Below are 19246 nucleotides of genomic sequence, written 5' to 3' on the forward strand. Positions count from 1 at the left end.
TCCATCGGCTGATCGTGAGCATATATCTCCAGGTAAAGCGGCTAGTAATACAATCACAGATAGCGAGTGACTATATAAGAAGCAAACATAGCTAACAGGAGGAAGAGAGCAGACGAGAAATCACCATGACGGAAGAGCGTTGACTGACTATACAACATAGATGTGAGAAGAAAAGGTCATAACCTCTACGGCTCTGGTAGTATCGTGCCAGACAACTGGGTCTGCTGCCTGTCATCAGTAACGAGGGCAGCTTCGCTCAAACTGGTGCGCCTCTTTTGCGCCTTGCTTCCCGCGTGCTCCTTGACAGCGGGGAAGTATGTGCTAATGACGCTCTCTAGCTGAGGCCAGATTTCATCGGACGTAGCGCCCGTAAGTGTCACGAGTCTGGCACCAGGAGGTTCCTGTGTTCGGTAGTAATCCAAGAGAGGAGACGTAGATGCATAGAATTTCTCTAGACGGCGCGCGAATGTTTCCTGTGAAACACAGCTCAGGCTTGCTGCTGATATACTCGACTAAGAGCGCGGACGTACCGGATTGTCGTCTGGTCGCTTTGTGAGGGGCTCACCGGTCTCATCGTCGCGGCCGGGCACCTTGGGCGGGTTGTACTCCAGATTGTATACTCGGCCTGAAGGTAGGTGCACCCAGCGGTCGGAGATCCGGCTGAGGATTACCTCATCGGCAACGTCGAGATTGACGATGAGGGTGAGGGGAGTTCCCTGCTTACTGAACAGAAGGACGTTACAGCGCTGCATCGGAGAATGGCTAGGTATTGAACTTACCTCAAATGGTCATCCAGGAGCTGTCCCTGGCCCAACGTTCGCGGGAATCCATCCAGAATCCAGTGCTGCCGGTATAGATATACGTAAGTAGTGGTTTGTGTGAAATGATGGGATGTCAAGCGCACCTTGTCATGCAGCGTGTCGAGTTGACTTGTCACCACTTTGAGCATGATGTCATCAGGCAACAGGCCGCCGGAAGCGACAATCTCTTCAGCAATGCGCCCGACGTCCGTTCTAGAAGTAAATGCATCTTAACTTAATTAATCCATGAGGCTTGGACGCCGCAACATACCGCTCTGCGATGTGTTGACGAAGCATGTCCCCGGTCGACAGCGATAATAGATCGTATTTCTTCACCAGCCTCGCCGACAGCGTTCCCTTGCCCGCCCCCGGCTTCCCGAACATGAGCATGCGCAACACATTGCTGCCACCACCGCCAGGCGTGTCGATAGTGACCGCTCCCGCACGAACGTTATGGAGGGAGAACGGCAGGGCCTTATTGGCTGCAGCGGCTGATTGGAATGGCCGCCTGCATGCCCACACCTGTTTCGGCCGAGCGAGGGTGCTGAGAAGGCCCGGCAATGGACTGACCGACATGCACACTGGAGGCGGGTATAAAGGACTCCGGAGCGAGATGCGCGTGCGACGACGCTGGCTGCGTGCTTTTCTTTTCTGACTCTGCGGAGCGGACTTGTCCGGCTCGACCCACTTTGTCTGCGGGCGGATCGTGTGACCGGGGCTGCGCGCCTGTCTCTGCTTCTCGTCAGTCCACTCAGAGTCCACCTTTGGGAGTTTGTGAGGCGTTTACCTTGGCTTGCCGTCTACGAGGACTGCGTGCTCGACGTTGAAGACCAAGCGATGGGCACGGACAGGTCGTACGGCGCTCGCACCCAGGCTAGCTTTGGGCTAGCCAGACTCCAGAGCGTTCCTCGCCGTGTCTCGTGCCCCGCGTCATCACGGCTTGGGGGACGAGTCTCGACGCGGCACGCTCGGTGCGTCCCACCCACTTTCATACAAGCGTTACAAAGGAATAGGCCTGACCACTTGTAGAGTTCGACTGGATTGGATACGCCGCGAACATCAATATGAATTCAATCAGGCATGCACAGTCAACTCGGATGGCTGTTGACCCTTCTGCGACCACCCGATTAGCTCCCTCATCTCTCTAACCCCATAAACACCCCTAACATCAGTACGCTCACTATCTACTGCAATGCAAATCGCTTCCGCGACATGGTCCACATGAATAGGAGGAATTGTCAAGGCGTTCGCAACTGAAGCTAATGGCGATGGTGCCACGAATGAACTGTACAGTTGCCCTGAGGTCATCGTCGACGCAAGAGTACGCAAAACTCCCGACGGTGTGGGGATGCCGTAGGGCACCTTTGAATGGAGTGTCGCAGATAGATCGAGCAGTGCAGCCACCGGCGATGTGAGTGGACGGAAGTGAGGATGGTAGATCAAGCCTTCAAAATTGTCAGCATAACGCCGCCGAAGATCACATGCGCACGTACTGGGTCTCATATACACTGCTCGGTAGTCTGCCTTGTCTGATATCATCTGACCGATCTCAATCTCCGCCTCGCGTTTCGTCTCAATGTAACGAGCGGGAATAAACGGACGGAAGATGTCTTCCGCTGAGACGAATACAAATGGACGGGGTTTCTCAGTCGAGACAGTAGGCTGACTCGTCACGAAAGCCTCGCACACCCGTAGCGCTGTGTGGAGACAGCGTCAGCTCCTGCAGCGGCTCTTCTTTTCAGCAATCAGTCCAAAACGTACCCGCGTCCCGGTTGAGCGTCTCATAGCTTCCTGGCTTTGCTTCGGGCTCAGCGAGCGGGTCGCTGGCCGAACCCGTCCCAAACGCATTCGACGCGGCGAGCTTCAGAAGAGAGGGAAGGTCCCCCTCCTTCAGCGCAGCCTTGTATCGGGTGTTCTCCAGGAGTGTCCCAAGCGTGTGGACGACTGCGGTCACACCGGGGAGAAGGTAGGTGTAGGTCTCCGGCTGCAGTGCGTCTCCAGCTTGCCAGTCAACCTAGTGGAGATCATATGTGAGTCGTGCGCGAAGGACTGCAGTAAGAGAGGGGCAACACTTTGGATGTCCAAGCAGGCGAATGTCCCTTCTGCGTCCTATACGGCGTGCCTGACTGGCTGCATGCGGGTCAGTCTATATTGCAGTGTATCGGTTTTGGCTGGGGCACCAACCTAATGCTAGTCACTTGTATTCCTCGCGCAAGTGCAGCCTTGCATACCGCGGAACCTGTCGAATGTGTTAAAAAAAACAGCGCATATGCAGTAAAAAGGCAAAGTCCATACCTACGAAGCCATTCCCGCCTACCACGAGGATCTTCTGAAGTGAGGCCTGCATGCTAACTCCTTGTCACAACACGGCCAGACTATCAACAGATATTCGGCTAGCGTTCGGTGTGTACTGCAGAGTCTTCTTTGAAGTCAAGTGAAGTAAGTCGAAGCTTGGGCAATGACGCGCAGGCTCAATCGCGGTCTCGTGACGCCATTTACGCGTCGGGTGATGTCGGGGCCAGCGTTCTGCACGCGTTTACCCTTGCATGGCATGGTTTGAATTTCCAAATATATCTGGCAGCCCTCGCAAGCACTTCATCTCCCTCTGCAGGAGTCCTCGCACCTAGTTATGTGAACTTTTATTTCTGGATGATAGAATGCGAGTTCAAGTTCATTCGAGCCCGAAGTCTATCCGAAATGTTCTAAGGCGCCCGGTGGAAGTTGAACTGCGTTCAGTTCTCACCCTCTGCGGCCTGTTCTCAAACTGTTGTGCTTCCTGTAAGTGTAGTCTCGTCTGACACAAATACTCTACAGGCCATTCCTGCTCAACGAGCGCACATTATCTTCTTCAAGTCTCACAGCCTGGCTTGCACAGATACGCCACATCCCGTCACGACGGGTCCAGTAGTCTAGTGCCTATCCGCTGGGCGCATTCTTCGCGAAGGACATCGTCAGAGGAAATTCGGAACGACAACACTGGGCACAAATTGTCCGAATCTACTCTCAATCTAACGCCTCGCATGTCGATGTCGGTCGCAGTGCAGATAAGGCAGCATTGGCCTGGGCTTGAGGGAATGCGACACCTGGTCATCTTGTACGAAGACGAGACACAATTAGGTTGACCTTTCTCTGATCTCATCGGTGCAGTGGAGACTCCTACAGCCAAGTCGGCTACAATTCCACGGCTCCCCATCCTACCCACGACAATCCTTTAGGCATAGAATTCCCCGGTTCCACCTATAATGAACGCGGACAGCCTAATTGGGTCGGCCATCTCATCACGAAGTACGTGTCCCAGCGGCTGCTGGTATACGACTATGCCCAGGGCGGACATACTCTGAAAGGCGTCCGAACACAAATTGATCGGGAATTTACGCCGCATTTAGCCACGAAGCCCGAGTGGGCACCGTGGTCGGAGGCAGACTCTCTCTTCGGTGTGTTGATGTCTCTGATACTGTCTGGTCATGTTTTGACTATTCGCCTAGTAACGTGGGTCGGGATCAATGACTGCGCGTATGTGCATGAAGCAGTACGGATTACGGATATAATGATAACGACACCTCTTGCATATACAGATTTACAAACAACGAATCGGCCCCGGAGCTAGTAGACACCCTATTTGAGTTACAGGACAGCCTCTATGCAGCAGGAGCTCGCAACTTTCTTCTTATCGATCTTCCGCCCCTAGAAAGATCGCCTGCAGGTGTGGTCATTTTCCTCTCTTGAATCGCAGAGACTCATGTTGGTACAAATCAAACGGTTGAAAGGGGCGCGGTTGCGTTGGGTGGCGCCTCACCAGGTGTGGAATGCCTCTCTTGTAAAAGCGACAGCTCGATTTGCCAAGTCACACGAGTCAGCAACCGTCCTCATGTTTTCAGCGTGGGACACTTTCAGGAGTGTCTTGGACCGTCCCTCTGCATTTGGTTTTAAGCAAAAGGACATCAGCAAAGCTGGTGGCGGAATCTGGCATGATCGCTTGCACCCGACCTCCAAGATGCACGACGTAATCGCCCGTGATCTCAAGGATTTCCTTGCCAAAGTACCAGCCCATACTGATAGCAGCTCTCCTAAGACGGAGCCCTTTGTCACGAAACCTCGCGGAGAGGAAGGCGAGGATGCTTCTGGCTGCACTTGCACTCTCTCTTGATAGGAAAGGCATTCATTAGAATGACCTTATGGTCATGTCATGGAGTACTTTCAATCTACTTAAGGTTACTTGTCCCCTATCTCTCTCATACACAGGTTGTCTGAGTTTGTGTTCTTCTCTTGGTTTATTCATATATCTGCAGTGGACCATTATATGGTGGCACGTCCTCCGCCTGCGTTAGTGGTCTATGCCCTTTTCGGCCATGGCTACGCAAGGTAAGGCGGTCTCCTCCAGGGCATTGTCTCGAGTATGTACCAACGTCATTACCCTCGATGGATCCGGATGCAATGATGTCCGGTGTACAGCCTTGGCCTGCGCAAGACCTGGGAAGCAACTTGAAGTCAGGAGGAACTAACGCGTAAGTTCATCACGGTCCCGTGAGGACGGTTCACGCGTTGGGGCCAGCATGATACACCGTACGCGTTCATACTCTCAAGAGCACATCTCGCCTCGACCTTTCCGTGCGAATGTATGTCTACTATGGTGTCCAAGGTGACATTTTACTCCGCGACATCACATATGCAATTGACACAGGAAACACATCAGGACCTAGCGGCCTTCGCAATGGCTTCCTCCACTCTCTTTGTATCTGTCACGAATCCGTAGCTCTGGTGAAGGACGGATCAGCAAATTGCTAGGTATCATAAAGCGATCTCGTACATTCGTGGCATTGTATAGCACATTTTCTAGGCCGCCAGTAGGCGAGGTCGTTGCGACACCATCTTCGAGGGTGATGCAGTCGTAGCCCCGGAAATATGCATCTACGAGCGTCCCGAGCACGCACTACCATGTACAAGAGCTGTCAGCCCTCACGGATATCCGGTCAGTTAGACGGTGCTTGCCTGGTCTGCGTTGACGCCAGCGAAGAACAGGGTGGTGATGCCGTTCTCTTGAAGGTACAGGTCAAGCGCTGTTTGATAACCCCAGATACCGCTCATTCTGGCTCGTCTTCGTGAGTCCGACTTTTCGTTTTTCCGCGTTAATCTTACCTATTCTTATGTACCCAGACATCAGTGCCTTCTTTCTTCCCTTCCTCGTACAGCCCTTGCAAAGGACCGTATAGGTCCGAGTTGTACTCTCCTCGCATCAGAAGACGTCCAAAGGTGCCCGGAAGCTGTGAGCCGAAGCCCCCGCGACCGTTCTTCATGAAACTCCGGACTAACGCTGGCGGTATGGTATGGAGTTCATGCTCCGTAAGTCCCCAGTTCCTGTGCAGCGACGTTCGGTCTCTGGTACATGTGAAGGGAGTGGCATACGTACACCCAGACGACCTTCACGCCTTGAGATCGAAGTGGTGGAATGACGTTCATCAAGGGGACGACGCAGTCCAGTCCGGTTGGATGATCCCGAAGATCGGAATGTAAGAAGAAGCTGCCGACATTCGCTGAGCAATTGAAACAGCAAATGCGGAGCCGATTGAATGCGAACGCACTTCTGCATATCTATGATCACAATGGCGCTGCGCTCTTTCGATATGCGCACGACTCGCTCGCCATCGACGGGGATCTCCAGCTGTGTGCTGGTTTGAAGCGGAGGTATCTGTACCTCTCCCGTGTCTTGCGCGCCCAGTGGCAGATGCGCATGCCGTGTCAGGTCGACGAGACCGGAGGGATACTCGACCCAGAACGAGGCTGCGTCGCCGTATTCAATCGGGCTGGTGACGCGCGGGCGGATAGTCATGGCGAATATGGGGGCAGTACGAGCAATTGGGAAGATGGCGCATCCTGTTATCCCTGCTTATACCACCATGGATGGGTCAGATAAGGCAGATGGCGGTGCCATATGTATCCCATATGCATTGCTCATGAGAACGTCCTAGGCTCTGGACGAGATTAGATACCAACGGAACAAAGTCTCCCGTTTTCTGGGTGTGGCGGAGATCCGTTGAGAACAGTGGTCGGTGCCTGGATCTTGCTATATATGACAAGTGTAGTAATGAGCATGTCGACAGCGTGGTGCCGGCGGATCTGGCCTCTGCTGCGACAAGCGATGGAGAGTCTCAATGCGTGTGGAGCAGTAGTAATGGTCGAGATCACTCCTCAAGGTAGCGCACGTGGGTCATCGCGCCTCACACTTCAAAAGAACAAAACGACTGGATTGCAAGCAATGACGTCGGACAGCCAACGCCGTCTTTGATGGCGGGCTGTACAGAAATAAGAACACACATGAAACGGGACAGAGGTGGCCAGCACCTCGCGACCGTTATGACATACGATGCACAGCATTGCAACAAAAAATACTACCAGAGCCATGAATGGACTGCAGATGTTGCACCACATAAAAGCTGAGTCTCTCAAAGACTCAGAGAGCGATCAGGACGGTGCATTTAGTTCACGTACTCCCAATCAACTGGTAGGCTGAGTCAGCACAAAATAAATGGCACTGAGGGAAAGAACGTACTCGAGACGATGCCCTGAGACAGATCGGCGATTGCTTCGAAGGCACCGACCGAAAGGTCGATCGAGTTACTGTTATCGCAGGTGGGGCAGTCATCCGCAATGGTGACCGTCACGGTCTTTTGGTTTTCGGTGTTGGTGATCTTCACCTGCTTGCCGCACAGAGACGACACGGCGCCGGAGTTGCCGTAGCGGTCCTGGTCTGTTTTCGCGTGGGGGTTTAGACACGGCAAAATACGGTGAGATGTGCGCACGTACCAATAGCAGCGATCATGTCGTAGTCACCGTGAACGGTACCGCAGGCGCCTGCGACGCCGTTCTGGTAGAAGTACGTCGCACTGGAAGTTCGCGGTAAGCAGAGGTATCATGTTGGACAGGAAAGTCTCGCTTACTATCCACCCGAGTACACTTGACTGCTCGACTGCTCCTCAGAGCTCGTGGAGGAAGTAGTCGAGCTGGAACTCGACGAGGACCACGGATTGCATTCGGCAGGGCGGTCTGACAGACTCTGAGACGCCTACGCAAATTCGTTGTTGAACGGGCAGTCCGCGCAAAGAAATCAAGCACAGACGTACCAGCATCGGGTGGCAGCAAGTCGCAAAGAGGTCGGTGTCGTGCTGATCTTCGCAATCAAGAGCTAAGTACCGCGAGTGGTACTGGGCATATGGCTACAAGACGTAACGTATAATTCATCATTGCGATTAGGGGGATTATCGATTGACGGTTAAGAAATTACCAAACGGTACGAACTTCGAGATAACCTTCGTCGTATGTGGAGGGCACATCGGCACGGGGGAACACAACCACGCCGGAGACGGCGGAGGCAGCCACGCAGGCAAGTGAGACAACGGACAGGAAGCGAGACATGGTGTTGGAAATTTTGAGGCTCAAGGAGAGTGAATAGAGAGTGAGATGGGGCTGAAGGGAGCGACAGCTAGCAAGTATAGTTAGCACAGAGGTACTCACAGTATCCTGGGCAGGGAAGGTGCTCACCGGTCAACAGACGTAAAGACAGCGTCGAGAGCCTAAAGAACTCAAGATGGGGGGGAAAGAAGGGCAACAGGTGCGTGGACATTCTTTTTAACTGCCCTGGAACTTGCCTCAGCCCTATTTTGGGGGTAGACAATTATTCAAGCCGGGCGACATATAGGGGTGAGGAGTGCGATCGTGCACGGTACGACTCATCTTAGCCCGCCCTCCTCTGGCACACCCGGATAATACGGGAACATGGCATCCACGCCGTCAGCTCAGGAGGAGAACTTATTTACTTGCACTCATGATATGAAGACATGTAGAGCTGAGCTATGTGATCCAGAAGGGCAAGCTACAGACTGCCGCTTGAAGCTGGCGCTTGGGATTCGGAGGTGAAAACAATTACTATTTCTCCAGAAAGGTGCAGCCGAAGGATGAGAGTCGAGACCCTGGTTCCACATAATGACGTCTCGGAGGTGGGTTGTCCTGATGTGTTTTTAGCAAATCGACTTGGGATGTGAGGCCGTGAGGTCGTTCCAATGCAACTGTAGTCAGATGCGATCTCTGATGGGACCAGGTCCATTGATGCGGTGAAACGAAACGAGCTCGACCTTCGGCAACAACCGGGGCACCGCCCGCGGCCCAAATGAGGTAATCGCTGCGCAGACAACGTCCGCTGTGCACCACTAATCAGCGCTTGAGCATGCGTTGACCGCTTTAACGACTCCTCGATTTCATTCCCTCAGACGCACCGCAGACCTGCACGACCATGAGTGTGTTTCAATATCATCATTGGGATGTCCTGCTTACCTAGCATCGAGCAGGCGCACTAACAGAAAACCCGTTCGCGTCCACGCATTCCCTTGACGCGAACCCTTTTGAGGACCCAGTTCCACTGTCAGGACATACGTCGCCACAACCGAGTTACCCTAGCCCGCAACATGCCGTGCGGCTAGAAGAGTTGAACGAGAGAGAGAGGGATCTCGAACGGAGAGAACAGGAACTGACACAAAAGGCCGAGCACATACGGAGGTTCGGGCGAAACAACTGGCCGCCGTGTACGTGGACCAGCTCTTGAAAGCTACATTGTCATCTAAAGATAAACAGTCTATCCGCTCATCTTCCACTCTATCCCGGAAGAGATACCTGAACATCACCGTCCACTCATGACCCGTCTGTACCAGCTATGGTTCGTCCTCGTAGGCACACTCGTCGTGAACATGGTGGCGTGTATCATCATCCTTGCTTCTGGGTCAAGCAATGGGGCGAGCGACCTAGGGTCAAGTATTGGGTGGGTCTGAAACGGCATGTTCGCCACTTCCTGGTCTGACGCATTCACCATTTAGGTACTTGATAGTGATCCCGCCTCTTTCATTCCTGCTATGGTACAGGTGATGTGCTTCCTGAACCCCCTTCTATCGATATCCTGATTATGTTCTTGCCAGGCCCATCTATAATGGCTATATGAAAGTAAGATGTATGACCTTGACTACACTCCTACCCGCTGACCGATCCTTGCGAAGGAACAAGCACTCTATTACTGTTTGTCGAAGTCCCAAACTAGATGATGCACCTGCTGATGCAACCCTGCGCGTAGACTTTTACTTTGTCTTCTGCGGCTTCCACCTCGCTTATTCACTCTATATGTGAGGCCTCACTGTTGCGTAATTGCGCGTGTAATACTGACGGCACGTTCGCAGGATTATTGGTATTCCGAGGTAGATTCAGCGCTCGAATGAAGCGAGCGCATGTTAACCGCAAGGCTTTACAGTACTGGATCTGCCGGACTGATCCAAACCATCCAGATGTACGTCAAAGGCCACATCGCTGCGGCTATCGTGGGTACTGTAGCATCCGTGGGGTGGGTGCTGCAAGGGGTCGGGAACGCGTTGTACTACCGGCAGGTGAGATGGCATCACTCACAAGACCCTCGCTATCCTATTGACACTGCCGCTTCAGATTTGGGCGCACCATAAGTCGGCCGGCCACTCAATGGAGAAGGTTGGTAGTCTGACACCTGTTTCATCATAACACGTCCTGATACCTATTGTGCGCTAGGCGAAGACAGAGTTGGCCGCACACGGGGCGAAGGCGTACTTCACACGGGGTTAGGACGTCAGCGATTTATGTGCTTCGTGTAATTGCTGCTACAATACTGCTATTCCTATGTATGGATGCGCGCTCTGCGGACGCGCCGGCATCTTATCTTGCAATGCGAGCAGTGGGTGAGATCAATAAGACAAGCAGTACAATTGGTCGATGAACAATGCACTTTGTATTGGTAGCTTGTTGCCACATGAGCGTCAACTGAATCGGGGTTTGAAACTTGAATTTCTACAAATAGCAGGCGCCGTCTTCACTTTTCCTTAACCATCATCTAGGTATGTTCTCCCATCTTGTCGTTCTCGCTGTCTCTCCTGACGATTCTTTCCCCCCAGGTCAAAAGCTTTACAAAAAAACATTCACAAAACCCCAAAAACTAGTTGCCTTGTCGCCTCCTCTGTTCGTACCTTTACGCGTCTTGATCAGTTTGATCCAACTGACATCGTGGCGTTTTCACAGTCGCAGAAAAGTCCACAAAGCAGTAACGACCCCACCACATTATCTTCAAAAAAACAATGTCTGCTTCCCCTTCCGTCATCACTCCTCAAGAGGCCATTCCGCAGGGCCACGTCCCTGAGGTTGTACCTCCCCCTCCCGCCGCGGCTCCGGTCCCGGCGTACAACCCTCCCCCTCCGCAGATGCCGTCTCCGTCGGCCTCCCTCTACGTCGGTGAACTTGACCCGACCGTCACTGAGGCGATGTTGTTCGAGATGTTCAACATGGTTGGTCCTGTGGCAAGGTGCGTCAGATTTGGTGCTGCTTGTGGGCTGCGTGGACTTATTAAGATGCTAGCATCCGCGTGTGCCGCGACGCTGTTACGCGTCGTTCTCTTGGCTATGCCTACGTCAATTACCTCAACGCGAACGATGGCGAGCGTGCTCTGGAGCAGTTGAACTACTCCTTGGTCAAGGGTCGCGCTTGGTATGTGGCCCCACAGTTGACATTTGTGTATCCTCATTGAGTTCTACTTTATAGCCGTATTATGTGGTCTCAGCGTGACCCTGCTCTGCGCAAGACCGGTCAGGGTAACATTTTCATCAAGAACCTGGATGACGGCATCGACAACAAGGTGTGTTTTGTCACCTGTGGGTGTGGCTGTGCGGCTGAAATTTTGTACAGGCTCTCCACGACACTTTTGCCGCGTTCGGCAACGTGTTGTCGTGCAAGGTTGCTACCGATGAGCACGGTCGCTCCAAGGGCTATGGATTTGTTCATTACGAGACTGCTGAGGCAGCTGAGATTGCCATCAAGGCTGTCAATGGCATGTTGTTGAACGACAAGAAGGTCTATGTCGGCCACCACATTTCTCGCAAGGTTTGTCCTTTCAGTCGTCTATGAAAATATTGATCGTCCTGATTGTTTGGTCATGTAGGAGCGTCAGTCGAAGATCGAGGAGATGAAAGCCCAGTTCACCAACATCTACGTCAAGAACATCGACGCCGAGGTCACTGAAGAAGAATTTAGGGACCTGTTCGCGCAATTCGGCAATGTAACTTCTGCTGTTGTCCAGAGGGATGACGAAGGCAGGAGCCGGGGCTTCGGATTCGTCAACTTTGAGACCCACGAAGAGGCTCAGAGGGCTGTCGAATCCCTGCATGACTTCGATCTCAAGGGCAAGAAGCTCTTCGTCACTCGTGCACAAAAGAAGGCTGAGCGTGAGGAAGAGCTCAGGAAGTCTTATGAGCAGGCTAAGATGGAAAAGCTCAGCAAGTATCAAGGCGTCAATCTTTACATCAAGAACCTCGAGGACGATATTGACGATGAGCGACTCCGCGCAGAGTTCGAGCCGTACGGTACCATCACCAGTGCCAAGGTGATGCGCGACGAGAAGGGTACCTCCAAGGGCTTCGGTTTCGTCTGCTTTTCTTCTCCTGATGAGGCTACCAAAGCTGTTGCGGAGATGAACAACAAGATGATTGGCTCCAAGCCGCTCTATGTCTCTCTGGCCCAGCGTCGTGAAGTTAGGAGACAGCAACTGGAGAGCCAGATTGCTCAGCGCAATCAAATTCGCATGCAGCAAGCAGCTGCAAGCGGTATGCCGGGTGGCTACATGGGCGGTCCTCTCTACTACCCTCCGGGCCCTGGTGGTTTCCCGCCGCAGGGCGGCCGTGGCATGATGGGCTACGGTCAGCCTGGTATGATGCCCCCTCGCCCGCGCTACGCGCCAAACGGTCAGGTTCCTGGGATGCCCATGCCTGGTTCATACGGTCAGGCTCCTCCCCAGGCTTACCCTGGTATGGCGGGCTACCCTCGTGGCGCTCCTCGTCCTCCGGGTGGCCGTGCTCCTCCTACCGCTGACCCCAACGCTCCCGCCGTTGCTGGCGGAGCCCCTCGTCCCGCTGGACCTCAGGGCGCTCCTGCTAACCGCCCTGTCACCGGTGCCCCTCCGGCTGCTGGTCGGCCTCAGAGCTACAAGCTCAACCCTCAGACTCGCAATGCGCCCCCGACGCCTGGTCAAGGTGCCCCTCAGGCTTCAGGTGCACCCGCTCTCACGGCTGCTGACGCCGTAGCCCTCTCGTCCGTGGCTCTCGGAGGTGCCTCTCTCGTAGAGCAGAAGCAGATGCTTGGCGAAGCCATTTACATGAACATCGCCGCGTAAGTCTTCCAAACATTGTAGCACCATACCATGTGACTGACAAGTTTGCGTTTCAGATCCCAACCCGAGTTGGCCGGCAAGATTACCGGTATGCTTCTCGAGATGGACAACAATGAGTTGATTATGCTCCTGGAGTCCCCTGATGCCATGAACAACAAGGTCAGCGAGGCTCTCGCCGTCTTGCACGAGTTCTCCCAGAAGGAGGCTGCGGAGAGCAAGTAGACTTGTGCTTACGAGGTGATCGTGTTGGTGCTTTCTTCGTCCCTATATTTGTTATCGCTGTCTCCCCCCGTGTGGCTCACCCGCTTTTCCTACTTGCTCTGTTTGCTGTATCTTTGAGCTTACGGGGTTCATGGTGGTGGTTCCTTTGTGTGTACTTTATCTCAGGAACAGGAGTCGACTTGCTGCATGATCTTGCGTGTGATGTGTGAGTGAGTGAAGGATAAGGTAATAACGTATCCGGGAGGCGAAGGGTGAATACGATACAACAGTTTCTATGCAAGACCAGCACTCCTTTCGCGAGATCAACGACCCATTCCCATCATCTTGAACATGTCGGCCATGTTCGGCATCCCTCCACCTCCACCTCCCAAACCACTCAGCCCACCTAAGCCTCCCAGGCCGTTCCCCATTTGCGACATCATTCCTAAACAGGGAATGAGACCTAGGCTAGGGAAAGGGTTATAAGACGACGGGGACGTACGCTGCATCTCTTCCATGTCGAACTGATCGCCGCCTTGGCCTTGCATCATGGCCTTCATCATCTCCTGCATACCACCACCTCCACGCATCTGACGCTGCAGCTGTTGGAGCATACCAGGAGGCATAGCGCGCTATGCAAATGCAAAACCACGACGGTTCGCGACAAGACGTAATACATAAGCACTACACGTACCTGCATAGCCTGTATTTGCGCAGGCGTCGGCATGCCATTTGCGCCACGCCCACGTCCGCCCGCTGCAGTCTGCATCTTCTGAATCGCTTGGAGCCAGCCGTTCTTGCCACCTGCCTGCTTCGCCATATTCGCCATCATGCGGTATTGGCAGAGAAGCTCCTCGACCTCGCGCACGGATGTGCCAGAACCCCGTGCGACGCGGGTAACACGCCAGGTGAGTCCGACGGGCTTGCCATCCTTGCCGAGCTCCATGAAAGGGCTGCCGTCCGAGTCAAGCTCCGCGGAGGTCATACTGTCGGTGATGTAGATCATACGCTTCATGCGCATGGAGCCCTCCTCGTCTGTGCCCTGCAGAAGGTCCTGCGGCAGGCCAGGAATCATAGATGCGATCTTGGATATAGGGCCCCTGTGGAGAAAATAAGGATGCGCAAGCAATGCGGAGATAAGAGGACGGACATGTTCATGACATTCTGGATTTGCTCGCGCCAATCCCGGATGCTGAGCTTACCTTCTTCGAGTTTCTTCGCCATCTCTTTCTGCTTGTCTGGGTTTTGTGCTGCAATGTCTTGCATATGCTCCATGAGCCCTTGGACATCGCCAAGTCCAAGCAATTTCGAAATAAAGGGTTGGGGCGAGAACCTCTCCAGATCTTGGAGGTGTTCGCCGACACCAAGGAAGATGATGGGTGTCTTGGTCGCTGCGACACTGCAAAACCCGTTCAAGTCGAGGAAAGATATAGCAGACAGTGTAACTCACGCAGAAATAGCGCCTCCACCCTTTGCATGACCATCCATCTTAGTGACAATGATCGCTCCGAAGTCGGCGCTCTCCTTGAAAGCGCGACTCTGAGCCTCGGCCGCCTGGCCTAGCGTATAATGAGTCCCGCCCAATGCAGATAGAAGTCGGCTCGACTGACCGATGCTCGCGTCCAGGATAAGAACGGTCATGTTGGGCTTGACAGCCTCGCCAATCTGGACCATCTCCTCGAACAGCTCCGACTCCTGCTTGTGCCGACCGGAGGTATCGACGATAATGACATCGAATCGTTCCTTCTTAAACTTGGCGACACCCTGTGCAGCGATGGCGACGGGGTCTGTCTCGGTGTATGAACCGAAGTAGGCAACCTTGGCTTTAGTGGCGGATTGGCGGGTCTGATCGAAGGCTCCTGCACGGAAAGTGTCTGCACAGACTATACATGACTTGAAGCCACGCTTCTGGTAGTAGACAGCAAGTTTTGTACATGTGGTGGTTTTACCATTACCCTGTCACCGGCTCAATCAGCCTATACGGTGAGATATGAACATGCAATTGTACCTGTAACCCGACGGCCATGATGATATTTGACTGCCCCTTCTTTGGTTTGTATGGCTCAACTCCAGGGTCGACTAGTTGTACAAGCTCGTCGAAGATCGCCTGGCCAGATTGAGAGCTATGAGCTAGAGACTGACCGGCAGTGCTCTGTACCCACCTTCTGCACGACATTCTTGCGATTTGCTTCCTTTCCTTTGTCCGCACCGCCCTCGATGGATGCCTTAACTTTTGCCTTGACTTTTTGACGTAGCGAGGCAACAAGTTTGACGTTCACGTCGGACTCGAGCAATGCAGCACAGACTTCCTTAAGTAGTGCCTCAAGCACCTATGTTCCAGGGCTTAGGACGAGAACGGTCAACTCGAGCGATCCGTGCTACGAACCTTGTCGTCGACGACAGGTGCCCTATTGAGAGAGGAGAAGGCTGCATTGAGTTTTCGACCCAAGTCTGCGAGGACCATGGTGGGCTATGGCGGCGACAAGCAACGAGCTCAGAATGCTCTGCGCGGCCCAAAGACACGGGTCACTTGATCGAGTACCTCGATCACTTTGATCTCCGCGTCGTTGGTCCTCATAATCAGCTCTCCCCTCAGCATCAACCATGAATACCGACTCTGAGGACGATGCAATTGACGACGCTGACTTTGATAGGTCGTCGGATGGCGACGACGAGATCGATGAGGACATCCTCGATGCGCTCGAGGGGGATCTCGCAGCTGCTGCAGCCGCGGAAGAAGGCACCGAGGCAGACGAGGTCAGTGTCCCCCGTGGACGTTTGGCTGTCGGCTGAGCTGTGAGAAGGACTCGTACTCAGATGATTCAGATGGAGGTTCTGACGATGACGACGCGTACTATATGAGCCAACCTCCACACCAGCCACATACAGAGTTGCTGCATACAGCCACACAACCAGAGGCTCTCCCAGCTGTCTCTCCTCCTGCTAAGCAGCAGTCACCAATCGTTTCTCCTCCATCACACAGTGCGCGTTCCTTCCTGGCACAAATTAATATCGTCTCTGACCCTGAATAGCATCCAGTCCTGTCCCAGCGCGCCACCGCTCCCTCTCCCCCGCCCAAGCCCGCCGTGCGAAGCTGTTTTCTGACATTCGGTGGCCGCGCTCTTACACTGTAGAGGCTATATGCGCTATTCCTCACCCAGTCCCCACTCACTGTCTCGCAGCCTCCGCTTGCATGACCCACCTGCTGACCGGGTCTCAGGACGGATATGTTCGCGACTACGATATCTTTGCCGCCGTTAACGGCAAGGTTTTCCTCACAGCGCCACAGCGCCACCATTGTGGTGTGATGGAGGGCCTCATGAAGGGAGGGCAAATCAGGTGCTGGTGGGAGAACCCGCTTGAAGTACCCATCCCTGGGGCGGAGGACGTCTCTTTGTCTCCGGTCTATAGCCTGGCAATGCACTCGGATGCCCTCTGGGCCCTTGCCGGCTCTGACGTACGTTCCTATCAGTCCATACACCTTTATGTGCTGACATCCACTGGCTAGCAAGGGAATGTCAACCTATATACTGTCCGGCATGACCCCGGCAGGTTGATCCACATCATGAAGGGTCACCGTGGTTCCGTGTCAGGCCTTGCCTTGCAGCACGACGAGATGGGCTACTTCAGCGCTGGCTGGGATGGCGATGCTATAGTATGTCGGTCGTTGGTATAGGCATAGTCGCCCTCCAGTGCTCATTCTCGTCTCCTGTAGCAATGGGATCTCAACACCGGTCAGATGGTGAGGAAGTTCACAGCGCATGGGTCGCAGCTCACCTCGATTGGCGTACGACCGCTCGTCTCTCATCATGAAGGTCACTGGAGCTCACCACCGCGAACGACCGCGAACCTCTATCCACATGACCCCGGAATGCCTCAATCAGACTCTAATTTTGCATATGCTAATCCTCCTGAGTATCAGGCCCAGCAGGCCCCAAACGCCCAGCATGTCCAGCCACAGCTCTATCCCATGCCAAATGCACAGGACGACGATATTAAGTCTGAAACATCTTACGACCCGCTTTTCGACGAGCCAGACGCTGACGGTGAGCCGGACGCCGACGATAACCCGCCGCCTACCATTCTGCATCAGTCCAATCTCTCCCAACCCGCGCCACCTCCGCTGCAGAGCTCACACCCCTCGGTGTCCTTTCCTACTGCGCAGTCCACTGCACGGAGTGCCGTCGCTCCAAAGGGCGCGCCGCCGGTCCTGGACCCTCTAACATACATGACATTCTCGCCGGACGTGATCATGACAGCGTCCATCGACGGGCAGATCATCCTCTGGGATGTGCGTGTGCACGCGCAAGGCACGGGCGTTGGCCGCCTGTGGATGAGCGAAAAGACGCCGCCGTGGTGCATGTCGGTACGTTTACGCAACTTCCCTCCGGTCTCAACCAGAGTTCAACAAGGAGCTGATGCTTGCCCTTTTCTGTGACCAGGCGTGCTGGTCTGCGGACGGCGCGCAGATCTACGCGGGTCGCCGTAACGGCACAGTCGAGATCTACGACGTGCGGCAGACGGGGCGTGCGGCGTCTGGGACGCCGAAGATCCTTAAGACACTGCGGAATCCTGTCAGCTCGGGCGTCGTCTCGTGTGTCGTCGCGTTCCCCGATGGGCGGCATCTTGCGTGGTACGTGTCGTGCTTGTCATGGAAGGATGGGGTGGATGCTAATGGTGGTAAAGCGCTTCACACGACAATATCCGGTTGTGGAACGTCGCGGAAGCGGGCGAACCGGAAGTGTCGGGTAGAATCAAGAGCGGGGTCCAGTTCAAGATCATCCCTGGGCACCATGGAGGATTTATATCCCAAATGCGTAAGTGGTGCCTTTATGTGGATGGGTGTCGTCGTTTATACTGCAGCTACAGTCGTCGACCCTGCCGCAAGGTTTCTGGTCACTGCAAGCAGTAACCGAGGGTGGCACGGTGAATCCACACGGACAATATTTGTACATGAAGTCAAGCATTTGAGATGATACCCCCATCTAGAGTGAGGTTACGCACATCTTGCCCTCACATTTATTGTAACTGCAGTCAACCATTGCTATCCTTGTTTACATTGTAATCTTTCTAACAGCCCAACGACCTGGGGCACCATGCCAGGAAATCAATCCCAGAGGGGCACCATATTTTACATAAATAACACTGCGATGAAGCACTAGCCTGCTTAAATGCTTTTATGAGGCTATTGCTGCTTGCGCTCTGCTTGTGCCTTCTTCCATTGTTTCTTCTGTGCGGATGCTGCGGCTTTGTTCCAAAATAGAAACCGCGATGTATGCTTGTCTGCCCCAGTCTTCTTTGAGATGGAGGAGGAGCTCTCGAACATGATCTGGGAGGTGTGCCCGCTCGTCATAATTAGGTTTTAATGGGAATAAATGCGTCCTCACCGCCCAGAAGCCCCACAGCGCTATGACGCCTGCGCCGGTAGACAAGAGCAGCGATAGCGGTCCGACTGATGCCGTATTATATGAGATGAGTGCAATGATGGCGCAGGCTCCAGAAAGGGGCCACAGGAGAGGATGTCCAGGTGCCCGAGGCTGCTTCATGTCGACCGGAAGATCTGAAGTAGAGGGAATCTGTAGATAATTTGCCTGGCTGAACGAAGGCAAAAGTCTAGGAGCTTTAGCGAACACTTACGTTAAGAACGAGGGCAATCGCCATTGCGACCAAGAGAATGCCTGTGTGCAGTGCGAGGAACGACTCAAGCGCGGTGAGAGTCGTTCGTCGCTCAGCTCCATTGCTTTCTGCTAGGAATAAAAGGAATCGAGGGAATAGCAGCAATGGTGTTGATGCAATCACCAATCTATGTGGTGTCGTGAGTATTATCGTAGCTGGTGCAATACTCATGTTTCTACGCACACTGCAGCCGCTGACCAGGCCCAGGATGACACGCTCTCTGAGGCTGGCCCAGGTGCTGAAGGGGCTATTGAGTGTTGGCTCTGACGGTCCGTCGAGAGGTCATTTAGTTCAATCTCGTCCATTGCAGAGTCAAGCCAGTGAGTGTACGGTGCTGAGGGTGCGTGTTGTGATA

General features: G+C 53.9%; 11 protein-coding genes across 11 annotated transcripts; 4 read left to right on the plus strand and 7 right to left on the minus strand.

Annotated features, from left to right (window-relative positions):
* Nucleotides 1–4: 4 nt before the first annotated feature.
* POSPLADRAFT_1073444 (hypothetical protein) lies at nt 5–1614 on the minus strand. Its single transcript, XM_024482608.1, has 6 exons — nt 1588–1614; nt 1072–1532; nt 905–1013; nt 780–844; nt 531–723; nt 5–473 (listed from the first exon to the last, which is right to left on the minus strand). Exons 2-6 carry the CDS (start codon nt 1374–1376, stop codon nt 186–188), a joined length of 960 nt encoding a protein of 319 aa, XP_024342094.1. The 5' UTR covers nt 1377–1532; nt 1588–1614; the 3' UTR covers nt 5–185.
* A 260-nt stretch (nt 1615–1874) lies between these two features.
* Nucleotides 1875–3251, minus strand: POSPLADRAFT_1178979 (hypothetical protein; the record flags this gene model as incomplete). Its single annotated transcript, XM_024488632.1, has 6 exons — nt 3096–3251; nt 2985–3039; nt 2873–2930; nt 2562–2814; nt 2294–2497; nt 1875–2245 (listed from the first exon to the last, which is right to left on the minus strand). Exons 1-6 carry the CDS (start codon nt 3145–3147, stop codon nt 1875–1877), a joined length of 993 nt encoding a protein of 330 aa, XP_024342095.1. The 5' UTR covers nt 3148–3251.
* A 575-nt stretch (nt 3252–3826) lies between these two features.
* On the plus strand, nt 3827–4947 carry POSPLADRAFT_1133615 (carbohydrate esterase family 16 protein; the record flags this gene model as incomplete). Its single annotated transcript, XM_024484372.1, has 5 exons — nt 3827–3894; nt 3948–4234; nt 4286–4313; nt 4376–4508; nt 4534–4947. 5 exons carry the CDS (start codon nt 3827–3829, stop codon nt 4945–4947), a joined length of 930 nt encoding a protein of 309 aa, XP_024342096.1.
* Nucleotides 4948–5489: 542 nt separating this feature from the next.
* On the minus strand, nt 5490–5730 carry POSPLADRAFT_1134722 (hypothetical protein; the record flags this gene model as incomplete). Its single annotated transcript, XM_024484510.1, has 2 exons — nt 5490–5555; nt 5608–5730. Coding segments are annotated over 2 exons (189 nt in total), but the record flags the coding sequence as incomplete, so codon positions are not given.
* A 44-nt stretch (nt 5731–5774) lies between these two features.
* POSPLADRAFT_1044698 (hypothetical protein) lies at nt 5775–6627 on the minus strand (the record flags this gene model as incomplete). Its single annotated transcript, XM_024478590.1, has 3 exons — nt 5775–5886; nt 5937–6155; nt 6380–6627. The coding sequence occupies 3 exons, from the start codon at nt 6625–6627 to the stop codon at nt 5775–5777; spliced, it is 579 nt and encodes a 192-aa protein (XP_024342098.1).
* A 487-nt stretch (nt 6628–7114) lies between these two features.
* Nucleotides 7115–8210, minus strand: POSPLADRAFT_1073445 (hypothetical protein; the record flags this gene model as incomplete). The annotated part of the gene is made up of 6 exons (XM_024482609.1): nt 7115–7296; nt 7348–7545; nt 7602–7681; nt 7736–7860; nt 7919–8011; nt 8094–8210. 6 exons carry the CDS (start codon nt 8208–8210, stop codon nt 7274–7276), a joined length of 636 nt encoding a protein of 211 aa, XP_024342099.1. The 3' UTR covers nt 7115–7273.
* Nucleotides 8211–9021: 811 nt separating this feature from the next.
* Nucleotides 9022–10548, plus strand: POSPLADRAFT_1039036 (hypothetical protein). Its single transcript, XM_024477481.1, has 11 exons — nt 9022–9088; nt 9140–9373; nt 9423–9606; nt 9662–9706; nt 9761–9785; nt 9839–9857; nt 9913–9961; nt 10016–10033; nt 10087–10219; nt 10275–10316; nt 10374–10548. The coding sequence occupies exons 1-11, from the start codon at nt 9085–9087 to the stop codon at nt 10425–10427; spliced, it is 807 nt and encodes a 268-aa protein (XP_024342100.1). The 5' UTR covers nt 9022–9084; the 3' UTR covers nt 10428–10548.
* Nucleotides 10549–10751: 203 nt separating this feature from the next.
* POSPLADRAFT_1167533 (hypothetical protein) lies at nt 10752–13425 on the plus strand. The gene is made up of 7 exons (XM_024487967.1): nt 10752–10817; nt 10878–11157; nt 11211–11339; nt 11394–11487; nt 11538–11732; nt 11791–13013; nt 13071–13425. The coding sequence occupies exons 2-7, from the start codon at nt 10934–10936 to the stop codon at nt 13234–13236; spliced, it is 2031 nt and encodes a 676-aa protein (XP_024342101.1). The 5' UTR covers nt 10752–10817; nt 10878–10933; the 3' UTR covers nt 13237–13425.
* A 22-nt stretch (nt 13426–13447) lies between these two features.
* POSPLADRAFT_1167536 (hypothetical protein) lies at nt 13448–15679 on the minus strand (the record flags this gene model as incomplete). The annotated part of the gene is made up of 9 exons (XM_024487968.1): nt 13448–13660; nt 13718–13847; nt 13910–14315; nt 14366–14614; nt 14666–14774; nt 14826–15171; nt 15224–15322; nt 15378–15545; nt 15602–15679. The coding sequence occupies 9 exons, from the start codon at nt 15677–15679 to the stop codon at nt 13539–13541; spliced, it is 1707 nt and encodes a 568-aa protein (XP_024342102.1). The 3' UTR covers nt 13448–13538.
* Nucleotides 15680–16261: 582 nt separating this feature from the next.
* Nucleotides 16262–18191, plus strand: POSPLADRAFT_1136503 (hypothetical protein; the record flags this gene model as incomplete). Its single annotated transcript, XM_024484692.1, has 8 exons — nt 16262–16672; nt 16724–16870; nt 16931–17014; nt 17144–17307; nt 17395–17581; nt 17658–17848; nt 17902–18032; nt 18085–18191. Coding segments are annotated over 8 exons (1422 nt in total), but the record flags the coding sequence as incomplete, so codon positions are not given.
* A 209-nt stretch (nt 18192–18400) lies between these two features.
* Nucleotides 18401–19196, minus strand: POSPLADRAFT_1136419 (hypothetical protein; the record flags this gene model as incomplete). The annotated part of the gene is made up of 4 exons (XM_024484681.1): nt 18401–18544; nt 18603–18791; nt 18853–19018; nt 19075–19196. 4 exons carry the CDS (start codon nt 19194–19196, stop codon nt 18401–18403), a joined length of 621 nt encoding a protein of 206 aa, XP_024342104.1.
* Between the last annotated feature and the right edge of the window lie 50 nt (nt 19197–19246).

Source organism: Postia placenta (genome assembly GCF_002117355.1).
Source record: "Postia placenta MAD-698-R-SB12 unplaced genomic scaffold POSPLAscaffold_3, whole genome shotgun sequence".
Classification (NCBI taxonomy): Eukaryota; Fungi; Basidiomycota; class Agaricomycetes; order Polyporales; family Adustoporiaceae; genus Rhodonia; species Rhodonia placenta.

Excerpts from the sequence above, each read along its gene's own strand:
- POSPLADRAFT_1073444 (XM_024482608.1), bottom strand. The coding sequence starts at position 1,376 with ATGTCGGTCAGTCCATTGCCGGGCCTTCTCAGCACCCTCGCTCGGCCG. Across the intron at positions 845-904 it reads TCGACACGCTGCATGACAAG|CACTGGATTCTGGATGGATT; the intron begins GTGCGCTTGACA and ends CTATACCGGCAG. Across the intron at positions 724-779 it reads CTCCTGGATGACCATTTGAG|TAAGCAGGGAACTCCCCTCA; the intron begins GTAAGTTCAATA and ends CCTTCTGTTCAG.
- POSPLADRAFT_1039036 (XM_024477481.1), top strand. Across the intron at positions 10,220-10,274 it reads ACGCGTTGTACTACCGGCAG|ATTTGGGCGCACCATAAGTC; the intron begins GTGAGATGGCAT and ends CTGCCGCTTCAG. Across the intron at positions 10,317-10,373 it reads CCGGCCACTCAATGGAGAAG|GCGAAGACAGAGTTGGCCGC; the intron begins GTTGGTAGTCTG and ends ATTGTGCGCTAG.
- POSPLADRAFT_1167533 (XM_024487967.1), top strand. The coding sequence starts at position 10,934 with ATGTCTGCTTCCCCTTCCGTCATCACTCCTCAAGAGGCCATTCCGCAG. Across the intron at positions 11,158-11,210 it reads ATGGTTGGTCCTGTGGCAAG|CATCCGCGTGTGCCGCGACG; the intron begins GTGCGTCAGATT and ends TTAAGATGCTAG. Across the intron at positions 11,340-11,393 it reads TTGGTCAAGGGTCGCGCTTG|CCGTATTATGTGGTCTCAGC; the intron begins GTATGTGGCCCC and ends TCTACTTTATAG.